The sequence below is a fragment of the Streptopelia decaocto genome (genome assembly GCF_964273445.1).
Source record: "Streptopelia decaocto genome assembly, chromosome: 7".
Taxonomy (NCBI): domain Eukaryota; kingdom Metazoa; phylum Chordata; class Aves; order Columbiformes; family Columbidae; genus Streptopelia; species Streptopelia decaocto.
Window position 1 is genome coordinate 4,611,746 of NC_138661.1, and position 23,000 is coordinate 4,634,745.

Sequence of the window (23,000 nt, forward strand, 5' to 3'; positions counted from 1 at the left end):
GGCTGCACATGGCTTGGGAAGGCAACTCCTTCTCATCTGCGTGGGGGTCCAGGAACCTGGTCTGGAGAGACGGGATGAGCAAGTGTTATTATTCTGGCAGCCAGCGAGAGAAGGAGAAGGAGGATAAATGCGGAGGGCGAGTGGGAACCCAGAGCAGGGAGCGGTGATGATCCCCGGCCTGGCAGCGGGATCCCAGCCCCGGGAGCGGGTCCCCGGGGCCGGCGGGTGCCATGAGCGCGGGAGGAACCGGGGCTCTGCCGCCGGCCCTCTGCCCGTGCCGCTGCTCCCCATTCCCAAGCGCTCCCTCCCTTCTTCTCAAGGCTCTTCCCGAGTTTCCCTTCCCCAGTTTCCCATCCCGAACCGGCCTCGCGGTGCCCGCCGGGGACCGTGCGGTGACACGGGAGCCCCGGGGACACCCGCACCCACGGTCCCCCCGGCTGGAGGCGATCGCGGGGACTGTGCCCCCCGGGGATGCACCTGAGCGGAGCGGGGGGAACCCCTCGGGGGACCGCGCTAACTCCGCCGTCCCACCCCCGGAGGGGTCCCGACCCCCGGCCCGGCCCCTCCACCCCCCTTCCCGGGGCGGCGGGCGCCGCGGGCCGTCAGCCGGGCGGGGGCGGCGGGGCGGGCCGGGCCGTCCCCCGCGGGGCCGGGTCGGGCGGGGGCGGGCCGGGGGCGGCGGGCCGGGCCGGGCCGGGCTGGTGGGGTGCGCGGCTCCACGTGACTGCGGGGCCGGGAGAAAACCGGGGCCGGCGGCGGCGGCGGCCGCACTGCGCCCGGGCGGCGATCGCGGGAGGCGCTCGGCAGCCGCTGCCCCGGGGCTTTCGGCGCGTTGGGTCCGGGCTGGCTCTCCAGAATCATGGACTGTGCTGATATGCCTTGCTTGCTGTCAGTGAGTACAGCCCTCTTCTTCCTCGGCTTCACTCTTTACTTTTTCAGTTTTTACTACGGGTCGTTTTTATTTTATTTTTTAAACTTTATTTTGTTGTCCCCGTTCTCCCCCTCCCGGCGTCCGGCGGCGGGACGCGAACCCGCAACTCCCCCGTCCCGCCGAGCCGGGCGACCCTTCCCCGCCGCAGCTTCACCCGGCGGGGCGAGCGGGGCCGGGATGCGGCGGGACCCGCCTGCCCGTGGGGGCTGCGGGCGGCGAGCAGCCGGGGGCGAGCGGCCGATCCCTGCCCGCCGGGCCGCTCGGGGGCTGCTTCTAGTACCCTTTTGCCATTTATTAGTAGCATTATTATTATTTTTAAGTTTATTCGGAAGAGGAGGAGGAGGAGGGGGAGTTGCTTCTCATCCTGACTTTTCTTGTTGTTGCGTTTTTTACACCCCAGAGACACCATGATTCCTGGTAACCGAATGCTGATGGTCATCCTACTATGCCAAGTCCTGCTAGGAGGTACTAACCATGCTAGCCTGATACCGGAGACCGGCAGGAAGAAAATCGCAGAGCTTCAGGGACAAGCCGGACCCGGACGCCGCTCTGCCCAAAGCCATGAACTCTTGCGGGGTTTCGAAACAACTCTGCTGCAGATGTTTGGGCTGCGAAGGCGGCCTCAGCCCAGCAAATCAGCCGTCATTCCTAGTTACATGCTGGATCTCTATCGACTGCAGTCTGGAGAAGAGGAGGAAAACCTCCAGGAAATTAGCCTGCAGTACCCTGAGCGATCGACCAGCCGGGCAAACACCGTGAGGAGTTTCCACCATGAAGGTCAGTGATGGGAGGAGGTAAATTCCCAGCCCCAGTAGCGATCGGGATTTCCTTGCGTTTGGAAGCTCACGAATGCATTTAGAAGCAGGACGTGCCTGGCCCTATATTTATGGGAGGAAAACCGCCCCCCCCCCAGCCTTCAGCGTGTGGGTGACAGGCGTGCTGCTCTGTATTTTTTCCAGCATCCTGTGCTTAACCCGAGCTTGACCATATTTTTGAGGTGCTTTCGCTTCTGTTGACAACAGCGAGTTTCCTTCAGTGCCTCTGCCTCGGGGTCACTCCCTGGGCTCGGTGGATTTAATGGCTCTGGATCGGATGGGGGAGTAAAGTGAGGGCGGGATCTCGCCCCTGGTGTGTTTCTTTTGAACTATCAAAGCGATTGCTGCCTGGTTTTACTCTTAAGAAAAAAAAAAAATCTCCAAAAACCCCTACTCGAATTTAATACTTACAGCTGTGTGTTTATAAGGTTTATTCAATAGGCCCTTGTAATCTGATCCAAATGTTTCCTAGCGGATGTTTCTTTTCCAAAGTAAATCTGAATTATTAATCCAGCCGCATCATTACTGCCTTGGAATTTGCTTCTCTTTCTCCCCCTGCCCTCTGCGCCCCGTAACAAGGCACCTCTGTGCTCTGTGGCACCGCACCTTGCCGGGGAGGTGATTTTGGAGAGACTTGGGGTAGGGAAGCGAAGGGGGAAAAGCCTTCCTGAAAGGGGGAGAGAGACGGGCAGGGGTGACCCGCTCTGGGCGCAGGCGTGCGGGGGGCGAGCGAGCAGGACGGGTCTGGCCGGAGGGGTGCGTGGGGAGCAGAGAGGTGCCGGCGGCTGCCGGGCCGGTGAAGCGTGGGTCCTGTGCCCCGAGGCTGACGCGCTCTTGTTTGCTTTCTCTTTTACCGCTTCCCCCCTGCCCTGCTCCTCTCCAGAGCACCTGGAGAGCATCCCGGGTCCCAGCGAGACGCCCTGGATCCGATTCGTCTTCAACCTCAGCAGCGTGCCGGAAAACGAGGTGATCTCCTCGGCAGAGCTGCGGCTGTACCGGGAGCAGGTGGAGGAGCCGAGCGCGGCGTGGGAGAGGGGCTTCCACCGGATAAACATTTACGAAGTGATGAAGCCGCTGTCGGAGCGCGCTCAGGCCATTACGCGCCTGTTGGACACACGTCTGGTGCACCACAACGTGACGCGCTGGGAGAGCTTTGATGTGAGCCCGGCCGTGATCCGGTGGACCAAGGACAAGCAACCGAACCACGGGCTGGTGATCGAGGTGACCCACCTCCACCACGCACAGACTCATCAGGGCAAACACGTCAGGATTAGCCGATCTTTACCTCAAGGGCGCGGGGACTGGGCTCAGCTCAGGCCGCTCCTGGTCACTTTTGGGCACGACGGGCGAGGCCACGCGCTGACCCGCAGAGCTCGCCGGAGCCCCAAACACCAGCGTTCCCGCAAGAACAAAAAAAACTGCCGCCGCCATGCCCTCTATGTGGATTTCAGCGACGTGGGCTGGAACGACTGGATCGTGGCACCCCCGGGGTACCAGGCGTTTTACTGCCACGGGGACTGTCCCTTCCCTCTGGCCGACCACCTCAACTCCACCAACCACGCCATCGTGCAGACGCTGGTGAACTCGGTGAACTCCAGCATCCCCAAGGCCTGCTGCGTGCCCACGGAGCTGAGCGCCATTTCCATGCTCTACCTGGATGAGTATGACAAGGTGGTCCTGAAAAACTACCAGGAGATGGTGGTGGAGGGGTGCGGGTGCCGCTGACCCCCCTTCCCCGCCACCTTCTCCCCCCCTTCTCTCTCCCTCCCGTCCCACCCCAGAACTGCTTGCTATAGCTGGACTCTTCTCTAAACTAAACATTCACCTTGACCTTATTTATGACTTTATGTGCAAATGTTTTTTTTTGACAATAATGATCATATATTTTGACAAAATATATTTATAACTACATATTAAAAGAAAAAAATAAAATGAGTCATTATTTTAAAGGTAAACGCATTTTGTGTCTCACCTCTCAGGGTGCTGCCGAGGCTGTGCTGGCCGGGAGTGCAGCAGGGAATGTATCTTCTCTCCTCATCTTTTCCCCACCCCCTGCCCCTGCTTTCCCCCCACCCTTCTCCCCTTAAAAGCTTTGCAAATTTTAGTCTTTCTATTTCTCCCCGAGGTACCGCGGATCCCCCTGTGCTGGGGCTGCGCCACGAGGGAGATGAGGGTCCCTGGAGATTAAGAGCTGCTTCTCCCGGCCGCTGGGAATAGAACCGACCTTGCTAACCTGGCCTAAGCGTTTGCAAAGCGACCCGCCAAAAAATGCATTTGAAAAGAAGGTGAAGATTTACCTGAGGGCTTTATGCTAAACCCACTGGGTTTTATACCCTTCGTCCATCTTCAAGATTCCCCAGGTTTTAAAACTATTAACATTTTCCCCTCCTTCTCCTCCCCTCCCCACTGGAGATTGGTTTCTTTGGGAAGCTTCAAAGGTTTGCACAAGTCCTTTGAAGATCAAATCGCCCCATTACAATGCCAAAAAAAAAAAAAGATATCTGGAGCAGTTAAATATGTGTTAGCTAATAGCTACCTGTGCTGTGTCCTTTCCAAATTGCTTCCGAGCAGGAAGGCGATCGGAGCCGAGCAGGTACAGTTAGTCAGAGCTTATCAAGGCCTGAAACCCCTGGCTCAAAAGCATCGGACGGACTGTGTTTGGCTTGGAAAATCAGGAGCTGTGCCGTGGGGTGCGTGTGGGGCTGGTGTCCTCGGCGATCGCGGGAGTGGGAAGGGAGGGCAGTAGAATGAGGGTGCATGAGGCGCCTTGTGTTTTTTCTTTAATGATTGAAGCTTTCCAACCCTCCGAATGGGGCAGCTTAGTTGAAACCGGCTTAAAAAAAGGAGTGGAAAGCTTGCCAAAAGCCTTGGCTCCCTGAAGAGTGCAGGTGGAGAGAGGAGATGGGAGCCGCGGGGGGAGGCGAGCGTGGCCCCGCATTTCTCTCGGCAACAACAACAACAACAAAAAATAACAGCTCTAAACCTCCTTGAGGCTTTTCTACCCCTCTGTCCCACCGGGTGCCGGTGCATGGGAGCAGGTCACCACATCCCCTTGGATGCTGGAAAGCCTTTGGGTGGCTCCATGTAGGGTGCTGGGGGGTCCCCACAGCCTCCGCATGCCCTATGGGGCAGCAGTGGGTCTTTGCTACATGGGGGCCAAGCATCCCCGGCTTTGCAGGGATGCACAGTGTGGAAGATTTGGGGGGATCACCCCACTGCTGCGGTGGGTGTAGGGGATGGGGGTCTTGTTGCTGCCGTGTCTCCGGGGCCCCCTCAGCCCTGAGCTGACACTCTCATTCCTGCTTTTAGAAGGGAAATGTGTGGCCCGGGGCACCGGCGACCTGCTGCCTCCCCTTTGATGCCTGCATATCAGACATAGCCATGCCAAAGAAAGAATTTCATTTTGAAGTGGCATCAGCTAAGGGCGAGCGCCTTTCAGCTGTCTGACAGGGCAATTACACACATCTGCCCCGCTGCCGATAACCTGTGGCCGGGGAAAGGGGGTCTGGGGGCTGCAGGGCAGGACCTGCAGGAGGATGCCTTGAAAAAAATCACTATGCTTTTATTTTTTAAAGAGGAAAAAAGAAAACTTAAAGAAAGAGGCTTCCCCCAGGTTCACTTCCCTGCTCGTCGCTGCATCCCGGGTTGTCCTGGAGGCTGAAGGCCACGGGGGAGTTACAAAGCTCAGCAGCGTGTGCGCAAAAGCCTCTTGGATTTAGACCGTTTTCATTGTCGAGGTCTCCAACTGTTTTGCTGTGTTCCTGCTGCTTTATGGATCTGTTTGTTTTGGTGCTTATTTTTGCATTGTGTTTAAATGATGAAATTGAAGCTTCAGCCCTGCGGAGGGAGCGGCACCTGCTCTTGCATAGGTGCTGCGAGGGGAGAGGTTGTTCTGATGCATATGTGGAGGTTTTCCTTCGCTTTGGTGTTCCTGCCTTGGTGCTGGGCTGTGGGCTGGTTGGTAAGATCCTACATGGGGTGTTCTGCTCAGAAACTGTAGGAATTTTATTTCTTTTATTTTTTTTAAATCGAAGTATTTCAATGTTGTAAATGTTGTTAGAGTCTAAACAGTGGATATAAATTAGCTGATGGTAAAAGCGATGTATATAACAAAATATTCGCGGATGCATCGAGCAGCTTGCTGAGTGGAGCACATCTAAACTTGTGCGTTTAACATGGACTGAGCGCAGGGGCTGGGGGTTTCCCTTTGACCCGGGTGGGTGGCAGATTGTTGTGTGGCCTCTTGCCATCAGAGAGGCTTTTAGCAAAAGTTCTGAATTGGATAAATGGTTTAAAAATAGGAAAATACAATGAAATTGTCAGGGAAACCAGATTTTTTCTTCTAAGGTGATAACCAGTGGTGTCATTTTCCCACCACTTCAATTTGTGCTGGGTTTCGCTGGTGTTAATCAGAACTCCCTTCACCCCGGCGAGGGGGAGAGGGTGGATTTTGGGAAGCTGTGCGTTAGGCCCTGGTGCGGAGAGACGCAGGAATTCCACGCAGCATTTCTGGCTGTGTTGTTGTTCATTTGTTGCAGCACCTGTGGGGTTTGATCTCGCCCACTGGAATCAGCACCACGACCGGTCCTGTCTGTTTGCCAAGTGCTGTGTGCCACACATGTGCCAATGTGGCTTCTTGATGCTTTATCCGTGTCAGAAACTACCTCGCTTGTGCAGCAGAGAAGAGCCCGAGTGTTGGTTTAGCCTCAGATAGGCAATGTTTAGCTTAGCTTAAAAGTATGACAGATCCAATCTGCTTTATAAGTGCAATAATTCCTCTGACTGTGGAACGTATTATTTGTAAACGTTACTTATTTCAGAGCGAGCGCTTTGTTTGTGGTGGCTGGCACAGAAATCCCTGGAAGGTCTGAGATGAGGCATGTCAATTTAATCTCCCTTTTATTCGGACCAAGCTGGGAATTAAAGGAGAATGGGTTGAAGGTGGTTGTGCAGCCACTTCCCCACCATCTGGGTGTCCTCCTGGCAGCTGTTTCCACCACCCAGCATCCCAAGAAGTGTGAGTGTGATGAGGGATGCTCTGCGCCTTGCTGGGATGTGGCTTCATCTTTGTGCTGAGCGCAGGAAGGCTGTGACTTCTCATACCTAAAAAGTGCTATCATACTGAAGCCTGTGTGGCACACAGATGTAGGAAATGAGGAGAATATCTCAGCAGGGTTTGCTGACCTGTGGCTTCAGCTGAATTGGTCACAGTGGTTGTTGGTGAGTGTACTATAACACAGCACAGGAGGGAGATTCAGGATGGACACGAGGAAGAAATTGTTGCTCTGAGGGTGGTGAGAGCCTGGCCCAGGTTGGCCAGAGAGGTGGTGGATGAACCATCCCTGGAGACATCCCAGGCCAGGCTGGACGGGGCTCTGAGCAACCTGAGCTGGTGAAGATGTCCCTGCTCATGGCAGGGGCGGCACTGGGGGAGCTGGGAAGGTCCCTTCAACCCGAACTATTCTATTGGTCTAACATCATTGCTGGAGCACTGGTGAGGGCACGGGGTAAGGTGAGCTGGAAAATGGGGTCCCACGTTCTGCTGTGTCAGGAGCTCCCCCCAGAGACCTGTGGTTACCCTGATGCCCATCTCCAACTCCTACTCTCTTGGCGTGTAGGATCCCAAGAGTCTCCTGCCAGGACTTTCTTCTTTCAGGTGAAAATATGCCCCCAAGTCCAAGCTTACAGCATCATTTTAAGAAAAGTTGCTGTCCTGGAGAAGCCGTAATTGAGGAGTGAGCCTCAGCCAGCCGGGCTTTGCTTGTAGCCACAGGGTCCGAGGCTTTGCAAATTAGTTTCTAAAAATGCAAATTGGTTTGGAAGAGAAGCACCGAGGTTTGCACGTTGCTATTCTGGGATGAACACAGAGGCTTTGCTACGGAGCCAGCAAAGGAAGACGGAGGCCCTTCTCGTTTTGACTGCAGCGCTTGGACACCTCTGGCAAACTCCTCACCTGTTACAATAACGATTAGCACAGTCTAGTTGTGATGGCTTGAAAAACTGTTGAATCTTGACATCGAGCGGTGCTTTGTTCTCTTTATTCTGGGGTTTTATCACACGATAGCAGGTTCTCCACTATGCATAGTCCCTGTCTGAAGTCACAGGACCTAAGCAGGCATGAGGAGAGATTACTGCTCTCCTACAGATAAGGATCTTTGGCACAGAGAGATGAGGAGACTTGGGCACAGTGAGGTATGGAGAGCAGGCAGAGCCAGAAGAGACATCCAACCACCTCTGTCCCTGCCTTGTGATCTAGACACACAATTCTTCTCTGGTCTTGAGTCTGTCCTTCTGAAGATCCACCACTTAACCTCAAACTAGTGGTGGGTTCCTGCATAGTATCATGAAAGGGGAGGCTACAAAGTCCATGTCATTCTCTAGGCAAGTATGATAATGACAGAGATTATCAGAAATTACCCAGACACTGGATATTTCCTTCCCTTCATGGATCCTGCATTCAAGTTTTGAAAGGTAAAACAGGATTTATTTTTTTTTTAAGGTGTTATTTTCACTTGGCTTCTTAAAGAAGCACCTCAAACTCACTTTTATTTGACAGCAGAGCATCCACCTGACAAACAGTGAAGGGGAAAATCCATCAGTCAGCACTTGCACCTTAGCAGAACCCAAGGAGGAAGGAGGCCAGGGGGTGTTCTGCCTCTCTTGAATCAGCTGTGAGTCATTTGTTCCACCCAGCAGATACACATGTGCTGGGACTTTGGTTCTGCTTGGTCCATCCAAAAGTTGCCCGACCTGGAGCTGTTTTGCACACCGTCAGCGTTTTTCCCGCAGTGCCTCCTGCCCGTGCCTTGATGTCATGTTACACATGGGAATGGCTTTGTGGAGGCCACAGCCCCATCAACCCCTCAGCCCATCCTTGTGGCCTCCCAGGACTCCACCTTGACTTCGGAAATGGCTCTGAGCCCATTTGCTGAGCAATTACTACAGGGCCAAACACCTGTGTCCATCAGAAACACCATCCCCAGCCCCAGCGGTGTGTTTGGAGGGCAGACCACAAGGGCTGCTTGGACCTTTTGCACAAACAAAGACATTCACCGATAGGATTTCACCCTGTGATGGTGGACCTGTGATGAGCTGCCTCTTTCATAGTGTCAGGGAGCCAAGGAAAGCTTGATCCAAACCCAGCCTGGTGCCTTGGTTCTCCTCATACACTACAGATGTGTCTGTGCTTTGATATGCTCACCTGCTTTTAGTGCTCTGTTGCAGGCTGGTTGTATTTACACCACCAGCATTTCTTCCAGCCTTCTCTTCATTCAGATGTTGGCACATGGTGTGTTTTTAAATGCAGATTTTTTTCCTTTCCACTCTTGGTCTGATTTCCCCGTTTTCCTGGAGATCGCAGCTGTGCAGATCCAGGAAGACCACATGGTTCCCAGAGGAGAGGCTGGCTCCCAGTTCTAGCGGACTATGGATGGAAAATGTTGATGCTACTCTACATTCACAAAAAAAAAGTGTGCTAGTTCTCTCCAAAGATCCACCTAGTGCTGTATGAGGAGGCAGGGGCAGAGCAAGCCTCTAATGATGTTTTCCTGGAACATCCACCATCCTTCAGCCATCTACAGGTCAGAGCTTCCTGAAGCCAAAATCAGGGTCATTGTATTTAATAGGCCAGAATGAATTTTACATCCAGAAATGTATAGAATTAGATTATCATTATAAGCATTTTTTTTTTTCTTCAGATCTGGATTATTCTGTGCCAGTCATTTCCACTGTTTGCCTATTCTTTTGGTTCTTTTGAACCATTTGTCTTGAAACCGCTACCTAAAAAGTTAATGAAGTTCATGGTTCTTGTATTTTTGGACACAGTGTGACCCTGCTTCCTATTTTCGTTTTCCACACCAGAGATTGCATCTCCTCTGCTCTGCCAAATCTGTCACCCTTGTCCAGGCTGAAGAAATCTGCAGGTCTTTGCTTTGCTGGAAGCTGGTGTTCAACATTCTCAGTGCTGTTTCTAGCAGTGCCATCTCCAGCAGTTTGGGCAATGGTGGTGGAGGATAGAAACCACCCGTAGCATGTCAATCAACTTCTTGAAATATAAAAAATACATTTGTAAAGCATGCATCTGGGCCTACAAAAAACAGCGCATTGCTTTACATCTTAAAACTTGGGAAGGGCCTGGTTGACTGGTGGCAGTTCCATTGCATGCAACTGCGTGCACATATGGCTTGGGGGTCCTTTGCAGCATTGCAGGGGGCTTCACACCCCCTTTATTCTTCAAGGTGAGGTGCAGCTTGGACCTCTGCTCCTCCAGGCCCCTGAGCAGGGTGGGCAGCTGTGTCCCAGCTCTGTCCCAGCCAGCTCGGGGCTGGGCAGGGGACCCACACGCTTCCTCCCTGGCCAGGCTCGATGACCGTGCTGGTTGCATATGGAGGTGGTGCTGCTGGGTGGGTTCTGCCTGGAGCAGGACTCTCCACACCAACCTAATTGCTTTTGTGGCAGAGATTTAAAACCCTTCTGAGATCCTGCGTGATTTAGCTCTGCCCTTTCCTGATTTGATAATCTCACACCCCATGAATGTGTTGGGTAACATTAATTCCACCACCTATGCTTGAATGGAGACCACGAGCTTCTTGTCACTGCAAGCTGAAGATTTGGCTCAGTCAGGAGTCCCACAGGCAAAGACCAAGTGCTTTTCCAAATAATCCACCTGTTCCTCACCTTTCCTTCCAGTAACATGAGATTATATGTTGTGAAGTAATTGTCTGAAAACAGGCTGCACTGTTTTATGTGCTAGATTATATGGGAGATGGTAGGCATTCTGCATTGCTTTTATTGGCTTTGCTTGTTTTGTCTGCGCTGTAATGCACACCTGCTATTTAACACCAAAATCAGTGAAATCCTTCATGCTGAGATTAGCTAAGACATACTAAATTGGTTCTATATCTCACTGGGGAGCCCTGGACAGGATGGGTGGGATGAAAGGCCTCGTGAGGGGCCTCACCTGCTCACCAGTCTGGGGGCACCTCCTGCCCAGGGACATGCTGGGGACATCACTTCTAACAGGGAATTAAACAAACCGGAGCAAACGCTCAGCTTGAATGCTGCACTAAGCAGTTATCTCCAAGAGAGAAAGGCTTAGATGCTCAATGAAGAGCCACTTGTGTGCTTTCTTTCCTGTCTTTTGGAGTTTCTCTCTTAAACCTCATTCCATCCAGAGTACGTATGGACACATGGGTGCAAAGCTCTAGGTGTTTAAAATATGCTGCTTGAGCATCAAGTGCCTCTGTGTGGTGCAGAGAGCTCTTCCTCCTGGCCAAAAAGGTGACAGAGCTGGAGCTGGGCAGAAGCTTGTCCCTTCACTGGGGGTGTCCTTACAGCCGCTGGGTCCCGCACAGCCATGCAGCACCCACCAGCCGCAACACCATCGCCTGCTGCTGCTTCGAGCTTGACCACACTGGTGGACGTGTTGCTTTCAGTCTGAGAGACCCATGAAGAGAGTCTGCAGCCTTCACGATGGGGTGAGCAAAGGTAAAATGCTTCTCAGGGCTGGTGAAAGTTCTTTGGGGAGTAGTGAGTGGATGGTTGAAGCTGTGGGTTGGGTGTGGGGATGGTGAAGACACCACCACCCCATCGATGCTGTATTGGCTGCTCATGTGTTTGGGATCTGGGGGGCCGTGCCTTGAGCCTGCTGAGGGGGGAACCAGTGCTGCTGGGTTGGTCCTGGAGGAGAGTTTCTTGCTGTTGGTTTACATCAAAAAGGAAAAACTGGGCTCTTGGACACACCCTTCCTCCTGTTTCAATTCTCATGGACCCAACAGCCAACCTGAGCATCCCTTGCCTAAACCCCTTGGTGAGACAGGGGTTGGTACCTGCTTGGTCTTCTGAGTAAAAGAGCTCCAACCCAGCATGGCACGGTGCTCCTGTTCTTCACCACAGAAACCCTTACCCAAGGGCCTTCAGGTCATGAATGGGTCTGGAAGAGGCACTGAGCAAGACATTCTGTGGAACACACTGATCCTTCCCACCTCTGGACTTAGGAGATCAGAAGCAGGTATTTCTAGGTGTCATTTGAAGAGATTCAACATATACAGCTTGTACTCAAGCTGTCGCTATTTGTTTTGGTGTTTAACAGTATTAAAAATAATCGCCGCAGTGTTCCTTGAAAGGCAGTTTGTGGAGTTGGACAGTTTCCCAGTAAGAGGCAGTCTCCAAGGATCATTTGCAAAGATAATATTTTAAATTTGATTAACCAACGGTAGCATTGAGAGGGACCAACATGTGCCTGAGTAGCAGGATGCAATTTGGGAGCAAAATCTAATGGAACAAGCAACAAAGCGTACTCAGAAGGGCTGCACGGTGAGCTGAGCAGCTCTTCTCCTGGACACAGTGGAGAACAAAGACCTGGGGTCTTTGCTGGGCTGAAAACATCTCAGAGAGCCCAAGTTAAAGAACCTGGGATGGGTAAAGTGAGGATTTTCCCCCAGAGAAGGGCCAAAATACTGAGTGGGTTTCTGATCCCTGTATTCATGATAAATTGTTTAAGACTTCACTGGACTCCTATGAGGTTCAAATGATCTTGGTCTTGTCCTGCCAGGAAAATTGGAGGCTAGAAGGGAATTGTGTACATTTATCTGGGTAAATCCTAACAAGAGGGAAGGGCTGCGTGTCTCTGGTAACTGGAAAAAAATTTCAGAAGTGAGATCCCAGATGGGCCATTTCAATAGGTCCCATCAAGGACAAAAAGCTGTCCTTGTTTGGCAGTGGCTCCTCTTTACCAATGGCAAAGTAAAATGTGGTCCTTAGGACAGCCAAGAGCAGCTCTCCTCTCCTGGGGGGGGTCCTTGCAGCTTTGGGTACAGGTGAACACCCTGTGAGGACCCAAAGTCGCTAAGGGAGGACCTACATTCCCAGGTGTCACCATGGATGTCACCAGCTGTGGTCAGAAGAAGGGCAGCCATGCTCCTGCTACCAGAGCGGGAGACGAGGAGTGACCTCACGCAAAATTACTTCTCATGGGCAGAATGGGGATAGAAATGCTCTTTCCTGGAGCAATGGGTAGTAAGGGGGACATGGGAAGAGGCAGTTGCTCTCCCCAACCCAAGAGATTTGGAGGTGGATGATGCAGGGAGGAAGAGGGTGGGTGCGTGACTCCCTTGGGTGCTGGAAATAGCGAGCATGATACAGTACACCTCACAAATTGCCTTTGCTGTGGCTCGAATAATGGCTTATAACAACAGCATGGCTTGTGTGGCCTTGGGTCAGCTCAAGGGACGGGGGAGAGGAGGGCTGGGTTGTCTTCCCACCTCTGTCTGTGTGGTCCAGGGTGAGTCTGTAAATGGCCTCATGCCTCAGTTTCCCCTCTTGCAGGCCAGGAATGCATTCATCCTGCTGATGGTACCAGTGATAAATAATATCTCACAAACACCCCCTATTTAAAAGAAATCTTTTATTGCTTCCCGTTAAGCTGATGATTGTTAATGAGCAGAATTAAATTCACTGCCCTGTTGCCATTAGACAAGTATGCGCTCCATCTCCATCCGAAAACCCCATTGTAAATAACTGTGGAGGAGTGGAATAAACATCATCCTTCCCAGGGCAGGGCCAAGCAGCAGCGACGAGCAAACACAGGTGTGGAAGATTTGTAAGCTTTAAAGGAGAATTGGGCTATTTGGGAATCAAATCTGGTTTTGGTTAGGAGCATCTTCTGCAAAAAAAAGATCCTAAACTACTGACGAAAGACTCCACAGATGGGGCAGGGACGGCTGTTTGCAGCTGCAGGCTGGTCGGGATGGCTCAGCTGGGACGGTGGCAGCATCCTATGAGGATCCTCTCCTATGAGGACAGGCTGAGAGAGTTGGGGTGTTCAGCCTGGAGAACAGAAGCTCCAGGGAGACCTTAGTGTGGCCTTTCCGTACTTAAAGGGGACCAACAGGAAAGATGGGGACAGGCTTTTTATCAGGGCCTGTTGTGATAGGACAAGGGGTGATGGGTTTAAACTAAAGGAGGGAGATTCAGGCTGGACATAAGGAAGAAATTTTTTTTCATTAAGGGTGGTGAGAGCCTGGCCCAGGTTGGCCAGAGAGGTGGTGGCTGAACCATCCCTGGAGACATCCCAGGCCAGGCTGGACGGGGCTCTGAGCAACCTGAGCTGGTGAAGATGTCCCTGCTCATGGCAGGGGGGGCACTGGGGGAGCTGGGAAGGTCCCTTCAACCCAAAATGTTCTATGATTCTATGATTGTGGTGACAACCGGGGTGGTATGGTCCTGGCATTGCTCCTGCATCTTGTCATTTTGTCGCTTGGCATCCCTGGGCCCCTTGATCAATCTGAAGCCATGTGTGGAGAAACCCATTTGCACCCTGTTGGCTCCTCTTGAGTTGGTGTCATTCAGCCTATAGTTGGGGCTAAACCAAGTACTTTAAATAGCAGACTTTCCTTTCTGTCTTTCCCTTCCTTTCTTGAAGGTGAAGGTTTTATGTGACTGAAATGTGTTAATGTTCCCATAAAAGTAAATGAAACACAAGCGGGCATTTTTTTTTGCACGCCGATGTGATTGGTTTGGGTCTGATCCAGAGGCTGGGACGGTGATGATTAGCTGTGCTGAAGAGAAAGCCTGAGAGGTGTTTTCTGTAGGAAAGCATCATTTATGGAGTAAAATGTGACATCTAGAAAAGCCAGCTGTGCTTTGGGGACCGGTTCCTCCCCTCCCTGCTCTGATGCTGCAGAAGAAGGGTTGTCTCTACTGCAGAGTTATTAATAATAGTATTAATGATTATTATTAATATTTTTTCCAAAGGATCCTTGATACCAAGCTCAGCCCATTTAGCATGAAGGCTCCCCAAATGAGATTGCAGGATTTTGCAAGAGTTTTTCCACCCTAGGAGTTGTCCCTGATGGGACATCAGCGATGGGACAGTTTGTCCAACATCTGCTCTGCCAAGCCGTGTTTGTCCCTGTTGCTTTACGATGTGGAGGCCAACAGGATGTTTTGCAGGGAGCCCACGGCCTCCTGCACACATCCGCTGCTGTTGGTTTCTTATCTTGTTCTGAACGACTCATTTCAGACTCAGCAAAACCAGGAGCAGGGATGGAGTATTTCCTGATCATGTTCTTACATGATGACACAGGGTTCTTCCCTTTGCCCTCTGGAAAATGCAGAGCCAGGAAAAGCAGTACAGGAATCACTGAGAAAAACGCTCCCAAATCTTCTTCCATCCCCACCTGGAGGAGCCACCACTTGGTGGACAAACTGGACGTAAAAGGCTGGTGGGACTCCATCATACTCCATGTTCCCCAAGGCTGGGTGCTGCTAAGACCACTTTCCCCATCTGCTGCGGACTCAGGGTGAGAAGCATCTTGGAATGATGGGGCTTCTGCCCAGCTTTGTAGTCCACCATCTCTGTGGCATGTGCAGAAGATGGAGGCCAAGGAAAGGATGTCCCACAGAGCTGCTGGTGCATTGGGCCCCAGGGAGGCTGATGGCTCCTGACAGCTCTCAGCCGGACCATGCTCTGTGCCCGTGGGCCTGAACTGAGCAGAGCACCAAGTGACCTCCGTGCAACCAAAATGATGGTTATTTGATCGTTATTTCTCCAAGTTGTTAGGAAGCCAACATTTATACTGAGGTGGGGCAATGTTACCTGCTGGTGGTTCCACGTTGCAGCTCTGGACTTCATTTGGGTTGTCTCCCCATCTCTGAAAGGAGCAGAGCAGGTTAAACTCTTGGGGAAGTTGGTGGTCAGAGAACAGATGGAATTTCCTCAGGCTCTGGTGGTGTTTTGGGGATCACAGTTAGGGCTTGAAGCACCATTTCATGGAGTGAATGACAGATTTGTGCCTGGCATGCCCTCTAGCATCTTCCGTACTCTTCTGAAATGTGGGAAAACATGTCAGTGAAAAACAGAGCTGCATGAAAAACCTTTCCCTTGCATTGACCTCATGCAAAACCCCACTGTCCCAACAGCAGATGGCTTAGCTGCCTTCTCAAAGGTGGGTCATTCATTGAGATGCCTGTTTATCAGGCACTGCCATCCTGGTCTTCAAATGTCTCCTCCAAAAGAGGAGCTTCACTGGCAGATACCCCAAGTCTGGGACCTAGAATGGCAGAGCAGTGTCCTTGACTGTCGTGGAGGACCGGTCCAAGTCAGATGTTGAGTGTCTGTGCCTGTGAGCTGGGCATCCTGTCTCCAGGACTGTGTGTGTGAAATGTGTTCCTTGATGTTTCAGCCTCTGAACTATCTGCCCGCCCGACAGGGGAGATGTTGGCTACTGAGCAAGAGCACAGGAGCATCACATAACACTTTGGCTCAGGTGACTTGAGAATGGGGTTGGGTGGGAGGACACGTGGAGTTTCCTGGGCTGGTGGTGGGGCTGCTCTCCACGGTGAACACCTGCATGTCTTGGCAAAATGGGCCCTGCGGCCTGGCAGAATTTTCTGCTGAATATTTTGCCTGGATCCGTGAGCTTGTGTGGCTTTTGTGGCATGGAAACTGCCTGTAATTTATGCTGAATACAGCCCCATAGATCATGTTGACAGTTCCAGAACATTATAAGATCATTTAGTCCTTTCTCACTAAAACCAAATTCAAACCACTTGGTAATTGTTTAATGATCAGTAGATGAGCCCTGCATTAAGCCCGCAATTAAGAAAACAATCCAAAAAAACAATACACAACACCCCTCTCCTCCACCCCCAATCTCCAGCATCCCAAAACCCATCTCACCTGCAATTGCAGCTGGTGGCTTGAAGTTGCAAAGTTAGTGGTAGTTCACAGGGAAACTTCAGCCTGAGGTCCCAAGATGATTGTGTGTCAAAGACTGTCCAACCTGCGATGAGGTCGGGTGCAAGTCGAGGACGATGCTTTTAGAGATGGGATGTAGGAGGACTGAAGAGCCTGGATGGGTTTATCTGGCTCATTCCCCCCTTTCACTCCGTGCTGGGAGGAATATGCATGTGGCTTTTACTCTGTCCATGTGTCCAAAAGTGCTATTAAATGTCCACAAACCCAGAGAAAACAATTGTCAACATAGCACCAGCCTGAAGATGTATCAGGAAGCCAGCAGAGATCCAGCTTTTTATCTCCCTGAGCCCTCTTGAATACATTTGGGAAGGCAGCGTTTTTTTTCCCAAGCAAAAAAGATCCAGTGCTTTAGTGGTGTAAAACCAGCGTAAACTTTCTGAAGCCAATGGCATTGTAGTGATTTACGTTTGCTGAGGAAATGGTTCAAAATCCTTTGAACCAAGACCTTGTGAAGATATGGAAGAAAACTCTGTATCTCATGCAGATTGGGTTTCTATCCTCCAACATGCAGTAGACGGGGACATCTTTGCAAAGAAATTAAGCGGTTTCCTAAGCAAACTTCCCATGCATGCAATGAAGTAGTCCCAGGTGTGTGGATGTCCCACAGGGATTTCTTGGCTATCCATCTATTCAGTGCGGACAGCTTTATGCTACTTTGGAATTTCTCCTTGCAAGATCTCTGGATCTCCCTGGAGGGATGAACTGTGTCCAAGGTCCGAGCATCCTGACGGTTGTCACCTCCTGTCCCATGTCTCAGCCCTGCCATCGTGCCTGGGCTCTGTTTTCTTGCCCTTCTCAAGAATCAGCTGCAGGTTGTGCTTTTCCTCCATCAACATCATTGCTTTTATCTGCGCTGTTAGCAGCGATCCCCACCACGCAGAATTTATTTACATTGAACGGTAAGTGGGAAGCTGTAATTGGGATGGGATTTGAAGAGGTCAGAAGGAGCCTGTGCAGGAAAACTGTAAATGAGAGAGGGCTGGGAGTTTGCTGAGGTTGTTACGCACAGATCGTTCCAGCTTCCACTGAGTGCCATTAGCTGGGGGTAAACCTGCTGTCTGGGGAAGTATGTGTATACATTAATAGGGGTTTTTAAACAGACAATCAGTAATGAGCTGTTAATGTTTTCTAAGCGGTCTCTCAACCCCATGCTCTGATTTCCTTCGGCTGCATGGCACTCTCGAGGATTTCGGATCTCTTGGTCCCCATGTGAGAGAACAGGTCCCTTTCCTGGCATGGGGGCTCTGCTTAATCTCAGCCCCCCAAGCTCTGCCCCTGCCCATCTCAGCTGCCCCCAGCACTGCAGCAAAACCCGGGGCTGGGGACTCTGTAAGAGGGACAGGGGACATCCTTCCATGAGGCAGGGGGACACCAGCCCGCGGCCAGACCTGCAGCATGGGCGTTTGCCATACAGCGGGCTGGTCTGCCCCATGTGAGTGTGGCCGGGAGGAAGGTGTAGGATGAAAATTCAAGGAATTGTCTTTCCAGGAAACCCAGTTAAATCATGAGATGAAAAACTCATGGTTTGCAGCCTTGGGTGCGCTCAGGAGAACAAGAACTAAGTCACTACACCCCCTTTCCTGCCACCCCCGGCTCATCTCTGGGGAACCCTTGGGAGTTCACTTGAAGAATTACACCAGTGATAGAAGCAGTAATTGAGGAAACTGATGCAAACGTGATCTCCCAAAAGGTTGTGTGGGAAGCAAATTTGGGAAGGATGCTCAGATAAGTGGAATTTTTGCTTTTGTGCCTTTCTTGAGCATCATCATCGGACCTAAGGGATTCCTGTTTATTTATTCAGTGATCACTGCTGTACTACACATATAGGAAATCACAAAAAAATATCTTGTTTTGAGGACAGGTGAGGTAGAAATAAAGGCTGCTATTTAGGCTGTGGCGTATTGGCTGTGCTGAGCATCTTGTGAGTATTTTCACGTGGCGGCGAAGTGAGCACGAACTCATTCTGTGAACATCTGCCTGGGAAGATGCCTCAGCTGTGCTGAACAGTACCAATAATAATAATATTGCTCTAGTATAACATAGAACATCCCCAAAGCTGTTCTGCTCTGGGCCAGCCAGCAGAGATGTCCTTACTCTGGGCTCTGGAATGAGCCATGGCAGCAGGCAGATGTAGAAAAGGCTTCATACCATGCCATGAGCTATGTTTTACTGGTGTGAAATGGCTGATGTAAATCTTGGGAGCTGGAGTGGACAGTGCTGCATGAAAACCAACTAGACAGCAACATGTCATCAGCATCTGTTCCCCCCGGGGAGTTTTACATCCAACTGTTCTCCCAAACCAGCCCACCATGCAGCCTCCTTTTACTGCAAAATATGTGCTCAGATGACTTAATGACTTAGCTAAATTGAACGGTTTCCAGTAGCGCAGGAATGTGTTTGGAGAAGGAAGAGCTTTCAAAAGGAAGCTGTTTGCCCGTCTAACCCGAACAACTTTCTGTTGCTGATGGGGAGAGAGGAAAGTCTGAGCACCTCGCGCAGTGAGCGCAGGGTACCCATGACTTCATTCCTATAACACTTGACAAGAGAAGCACGTACCAAGCAGTGAAATCTGGTAATTTGTCTCTTCCCCACATTCCTTAGTGGTGGAACAACCAGCAGTGGGAATCTGCAGTGAGTCAAGATGCATTTGCAGTAAGATGGCTTGGGAAGAGCCTGCCCCCCAGCTGTGCCAAGGGGGCTGGGCTCACAATATATGGGATTTCTTCCTTTTTTCAGGACTAATTGGATTCTCCCATCTCTCCTTGTTGGATCATAAGTAGTGATGCTTGATAGGACAAAAGGTGATGGTTTTAAACTAAAGGAGGGAGATTCAGGCTGGACATGAGGAAGAAATTGTTGTCCCTGAGGGTGGTGAGAGCCTGGCCCAGGTTGTCCAGAGAGGTGGTGGCTGAACCATCCCTGGAGACATCCCAGGCCAGGCTGGACGGGGCTCTGAGCAACCTGAGCTGGTGAAGATGTCCCTGCTCATGGCAGGGGGGGCACTGGATGAGCTGGGAAGGTCCCTTCTACCCAAACTATTCTATAATTCTATAGTTTGCTTGAGAAAATATGGAGTATAGGATCTGGTTGGTATGCTGGGGCTGGGAAGGATCAAATCCTTTAGAATCTGAAAACATGTAACTGCAAATGCTGCTTCAGTCACATGTAATTGCCATGAGCTCCATGGGGCTGTGGACAAGGATACGGTTTCACCTTCACTCATGTGGGGCCCAAATCATAGTTTAACAGATCGACTTGCAGTTTTTGTAACTGGCATTTTCTCTGGCAAAAGGTGGAATTTGGTCAAAAAAAAAAAAAAAGGTTAAAAAACCCCATTGCATTGTGTTCTGAAATTCCAGAAAGCCTGAGTTGTTCCACTGCAAAATTAAAAATTTTAGTTTAATTTAAAAGTTTTTCCCCAGTCTTTTCATTCTACATTTATAAAAAAATATTATTTATTTATTTTTAAATTTAATCCAATATCTAAACACGTGGTATGATATTGGAGTTGTCCAATGATCTGCAGTTCTGGCTTCTGGTCAACCTGCCCCTATGCTTTAAGCCTTTTAAAAAACTCCGCAAGTGTGATACTGCCATGACAAGACTCCAGGTAAAAACAGATACATCAGTTGCTCCCACTGGCATTTTCTTGAGATCAAAGCTTTAAGACTACTTAAGACATGAGCAAATGCAAGCACTTTTTTTCGTTGTCTTTCCTTTGTCTTGCAGTAGGATCTACCTTGAAAGAATTGACCTGATTAATTATAGTAAATAATAATAACAACAAGAATTAAAAGAACAACAGGTGGATTGAAGAGCCAGTTATGTTTATTTCTGGACCAGGTCTCACCTGAAATATTTTATTCTGTTTTGTAATGGTGAGGTGTTTTACATAATTACAGGCACCTAAGTGTGTTCACCCATTCCCAGCGGTTCCTCTGATGGAAACACCATGGGGTGGAGGGTCTAGTTGCATCACCCCACCTCCCTCTTTCCTTGGAAAAAAAGTTGCACGTACATTTTTGGACTCGATGATATTGAAGGGTCTTTTCCAACCTCAATGTTTCCGTGATTCAGCAGCTTTCCCCTTCCTGCAGCTCGCCTGTGCGCACAAAGCCACCCATGAGCAGGACCCAGCAGATGTGACCAACAACGTGATGGACAATTTCTGCTGGGAAAGGTTCACAGCTTGAGCTGAGCTTCCAAAGCCACCGAGCTCAGGGAGAACCACTCCCCAGACTTGGACAGATCTCCCTCCAGGCTCTGAGCAAATGATGAGAAAATCTGAAATAGAAATGCCAGGTACTGAACCCCCTGCACCTCACCCCAGCATCTCCCCATTTAATTCTTTCAAGCACCACATCGTCACCAGAAGGACTGAAATCCTGGAATGCCCTGGGCATGGCTTCATGGGAGAAGCACTGTTGACCTTCACATCACAGTTGTCATTTCACAGGCTTGAAATCCCTTCATGATGTCATGATGAAGCGGTTGTTTTATCTCTCAGGGAGGCTGAATGAGGCCTAGTAATTGCCAGAAGATTTCTGAGGCTGGAATTATGCTCGTCTGTTGCCAGCTAATGTATCTGTGGTGTGGATGTTGTGAAAGCACCTTCTGAGACAACATGTAAGGAAACTTCAGAAGGTGGATGATCTCTGGAGGCAAAATTAAAAACAACAACACCCACAACCCACAGTAGGTCAATTTGTACATGGTGTTGACAGGGACCCGTCATCCCCTGTGGCCAAAATAAAACCTCTGGGGCTGATGTACTTGTGCTGCATCAGATAAACAGCAATAGGGTTAGCGTTTGTCTTTAATTCTCCAGAGCTTTCGTGTGCTGGGTGGTTGTGCGTGAGTTATTCACAAACTTCTTTCAAAGCGGAAGGTGTTGGAACAGCCATGTGGTTTTCTTCATTCAACATGTTCTCCCTGTGAGCACAACCTGGCTCCTTTGGGAGGGACTGGATTTTGGCATCCAGATTCCTCCCCAGTGGAAACTCTGCGGGATAATCCAGAGTCACACTGGTGCCTGGGGAGGCATTGTGGAACCCATCTGGTTCAGAAATGAGTCTTCTCCCTGGTGCCATGAGAGTGACTTTGCTGTGAGGCTGCAGGCCACTTTGCATGAGTCCCACAGCTCAGCCGCAATCACAGTGTCAGTGGATGCATTTACCTGAGCACTCCGTCAAGACCTGGCAATGTCCTTTAGCATTTTCATGCCAAAAACATCCCTGTAAGAGAATGGATGCTGTTTCGTGCCCTGACCCATTTGCTCGAACTGCAGCACATACTTAACCAGCTTGATCACAAGCCTACAGCACTCACCAGAGTTGTATGTTCTAATTATTTTTTCTTTAGCACTTTTCTAAAACCTCTTTTCCAACTTTTCCTCCCTGCAGCTTTGTGCATTTCTACCTGTGAGTGAAGAGAGCCAATGACATCCACCCTGATTATTCTGTGTCTTCGCCTGCTGTGTCTGACTGCTGACTTTGGTTTCATACTTCACAAGGTTAGTCAGCGCTTTTCCATGGGGGGTTTGCAACAAGGTGAAAATGAGGGCTTGTAGGTACTTTAGGAGTTGCACCCCTGAAGTGTCCATCTGTCCATGGGACATAGGGGAGTTCTGGCTGCGCTTTGGTGACTCTGCCACGGTGTCAGGACCTGGATGAAGCAAAAGCAAAGCTGAAAAATGCTGCGTCTGTAGCACTGTGAGGAATAGGCTGTGTGTGATGTACTTTAATAAATTTGAAAAAGGGCTGTAGGATTTTTTGAAGCACGGCCCTTTGCAGCGTGTGTAATCTCGCTTGCAGCTGACTGACAATCAGTGACGATACTTTTGCGTCATTTAGATGAGCTGTTCCCAGGGGTGGCAGAGCAAAGTGTGCACCTCACCAGAGGGCAATGGCATTTCAGTTCCCAGTTGTCTCCTCTACCTCCAAACACCCACAGACCTCCCCAGCCATCACCCTCCCATCCCCAAATTCTTAATAAACAGACTCTTTCAACCAAAGAATTCCCAAGCACTCCCTTGTAAGCCAAGACAACTATATCTGTAAATGCTAACATAGTGTGTGCCAGGTTTGGCACCTCTGAGAAATCTAGAGGTGCAGGATTTTTTCTTTTTTTCTTTTTTTCTTTTTTTCTTTTTTCTTTTTTTCTTTTTTCTTTTTTCTTTTTTCTTTTTTCTTTTTTCTTTTTTCTTTTTTCTTTTTTTCTTTTTTCTTTTTTCTTTTTTTCTTTTTTTCTTTTTTCTTTTTTCTTTTTTTCTTTTTTCTTTTTCTTTTTCTTTCTTTTTCTTTTTCTTTTTCTTTTTCTTTTTCTTTTTCTTTTTCTTTTTCTTTTTCTTTTTCTTTTTCTTTTTCTTTTTCTTTTTCTTTTTCTTTTTCTTTTTCTTTTTCTTTTTCTTTTTCTTTTTTCTTTTTTCTTTTTTCTTTTTCCCTTTCCCTTTCCCTTTCCCTTTCCCTTTTCCTTTTCCTTCTTTTTTTTTTCCTGG

The 23,000-nt window shown here is 50.0% G+C and overlaps 1 protein-coding gene across 1 annotated transcript; it reads left to right on the plus strand.

Annotated features, from left to right (window-relative positions):
- Positions 1 to 742: 742 nt before the first annotated feature.
- Positions 743 to 3,689, plus strand: BMP4 (bone morphogenetic protein 4). The gene is made up of 3 exons (XM_082057378.1): positions 743 to 892; positions 1,332 to 1,708; positions 2,630 to 3,689. Exons 2-3 carry the CDS (start codon positions 1,339 to 1,341, stop codon positions 3,469 to 3,471), a joined length of 1,212 nt encoding a protein of 403 aa, XP_081913504.1. The 5' UTR covers positions 743 to 892; positions 1,332 to 1,338; the 3' UTR covers positions 3,472 to 3,689.
- Positions 3,690 to 23,000: the final 19,311 nt, after the last annotated feature.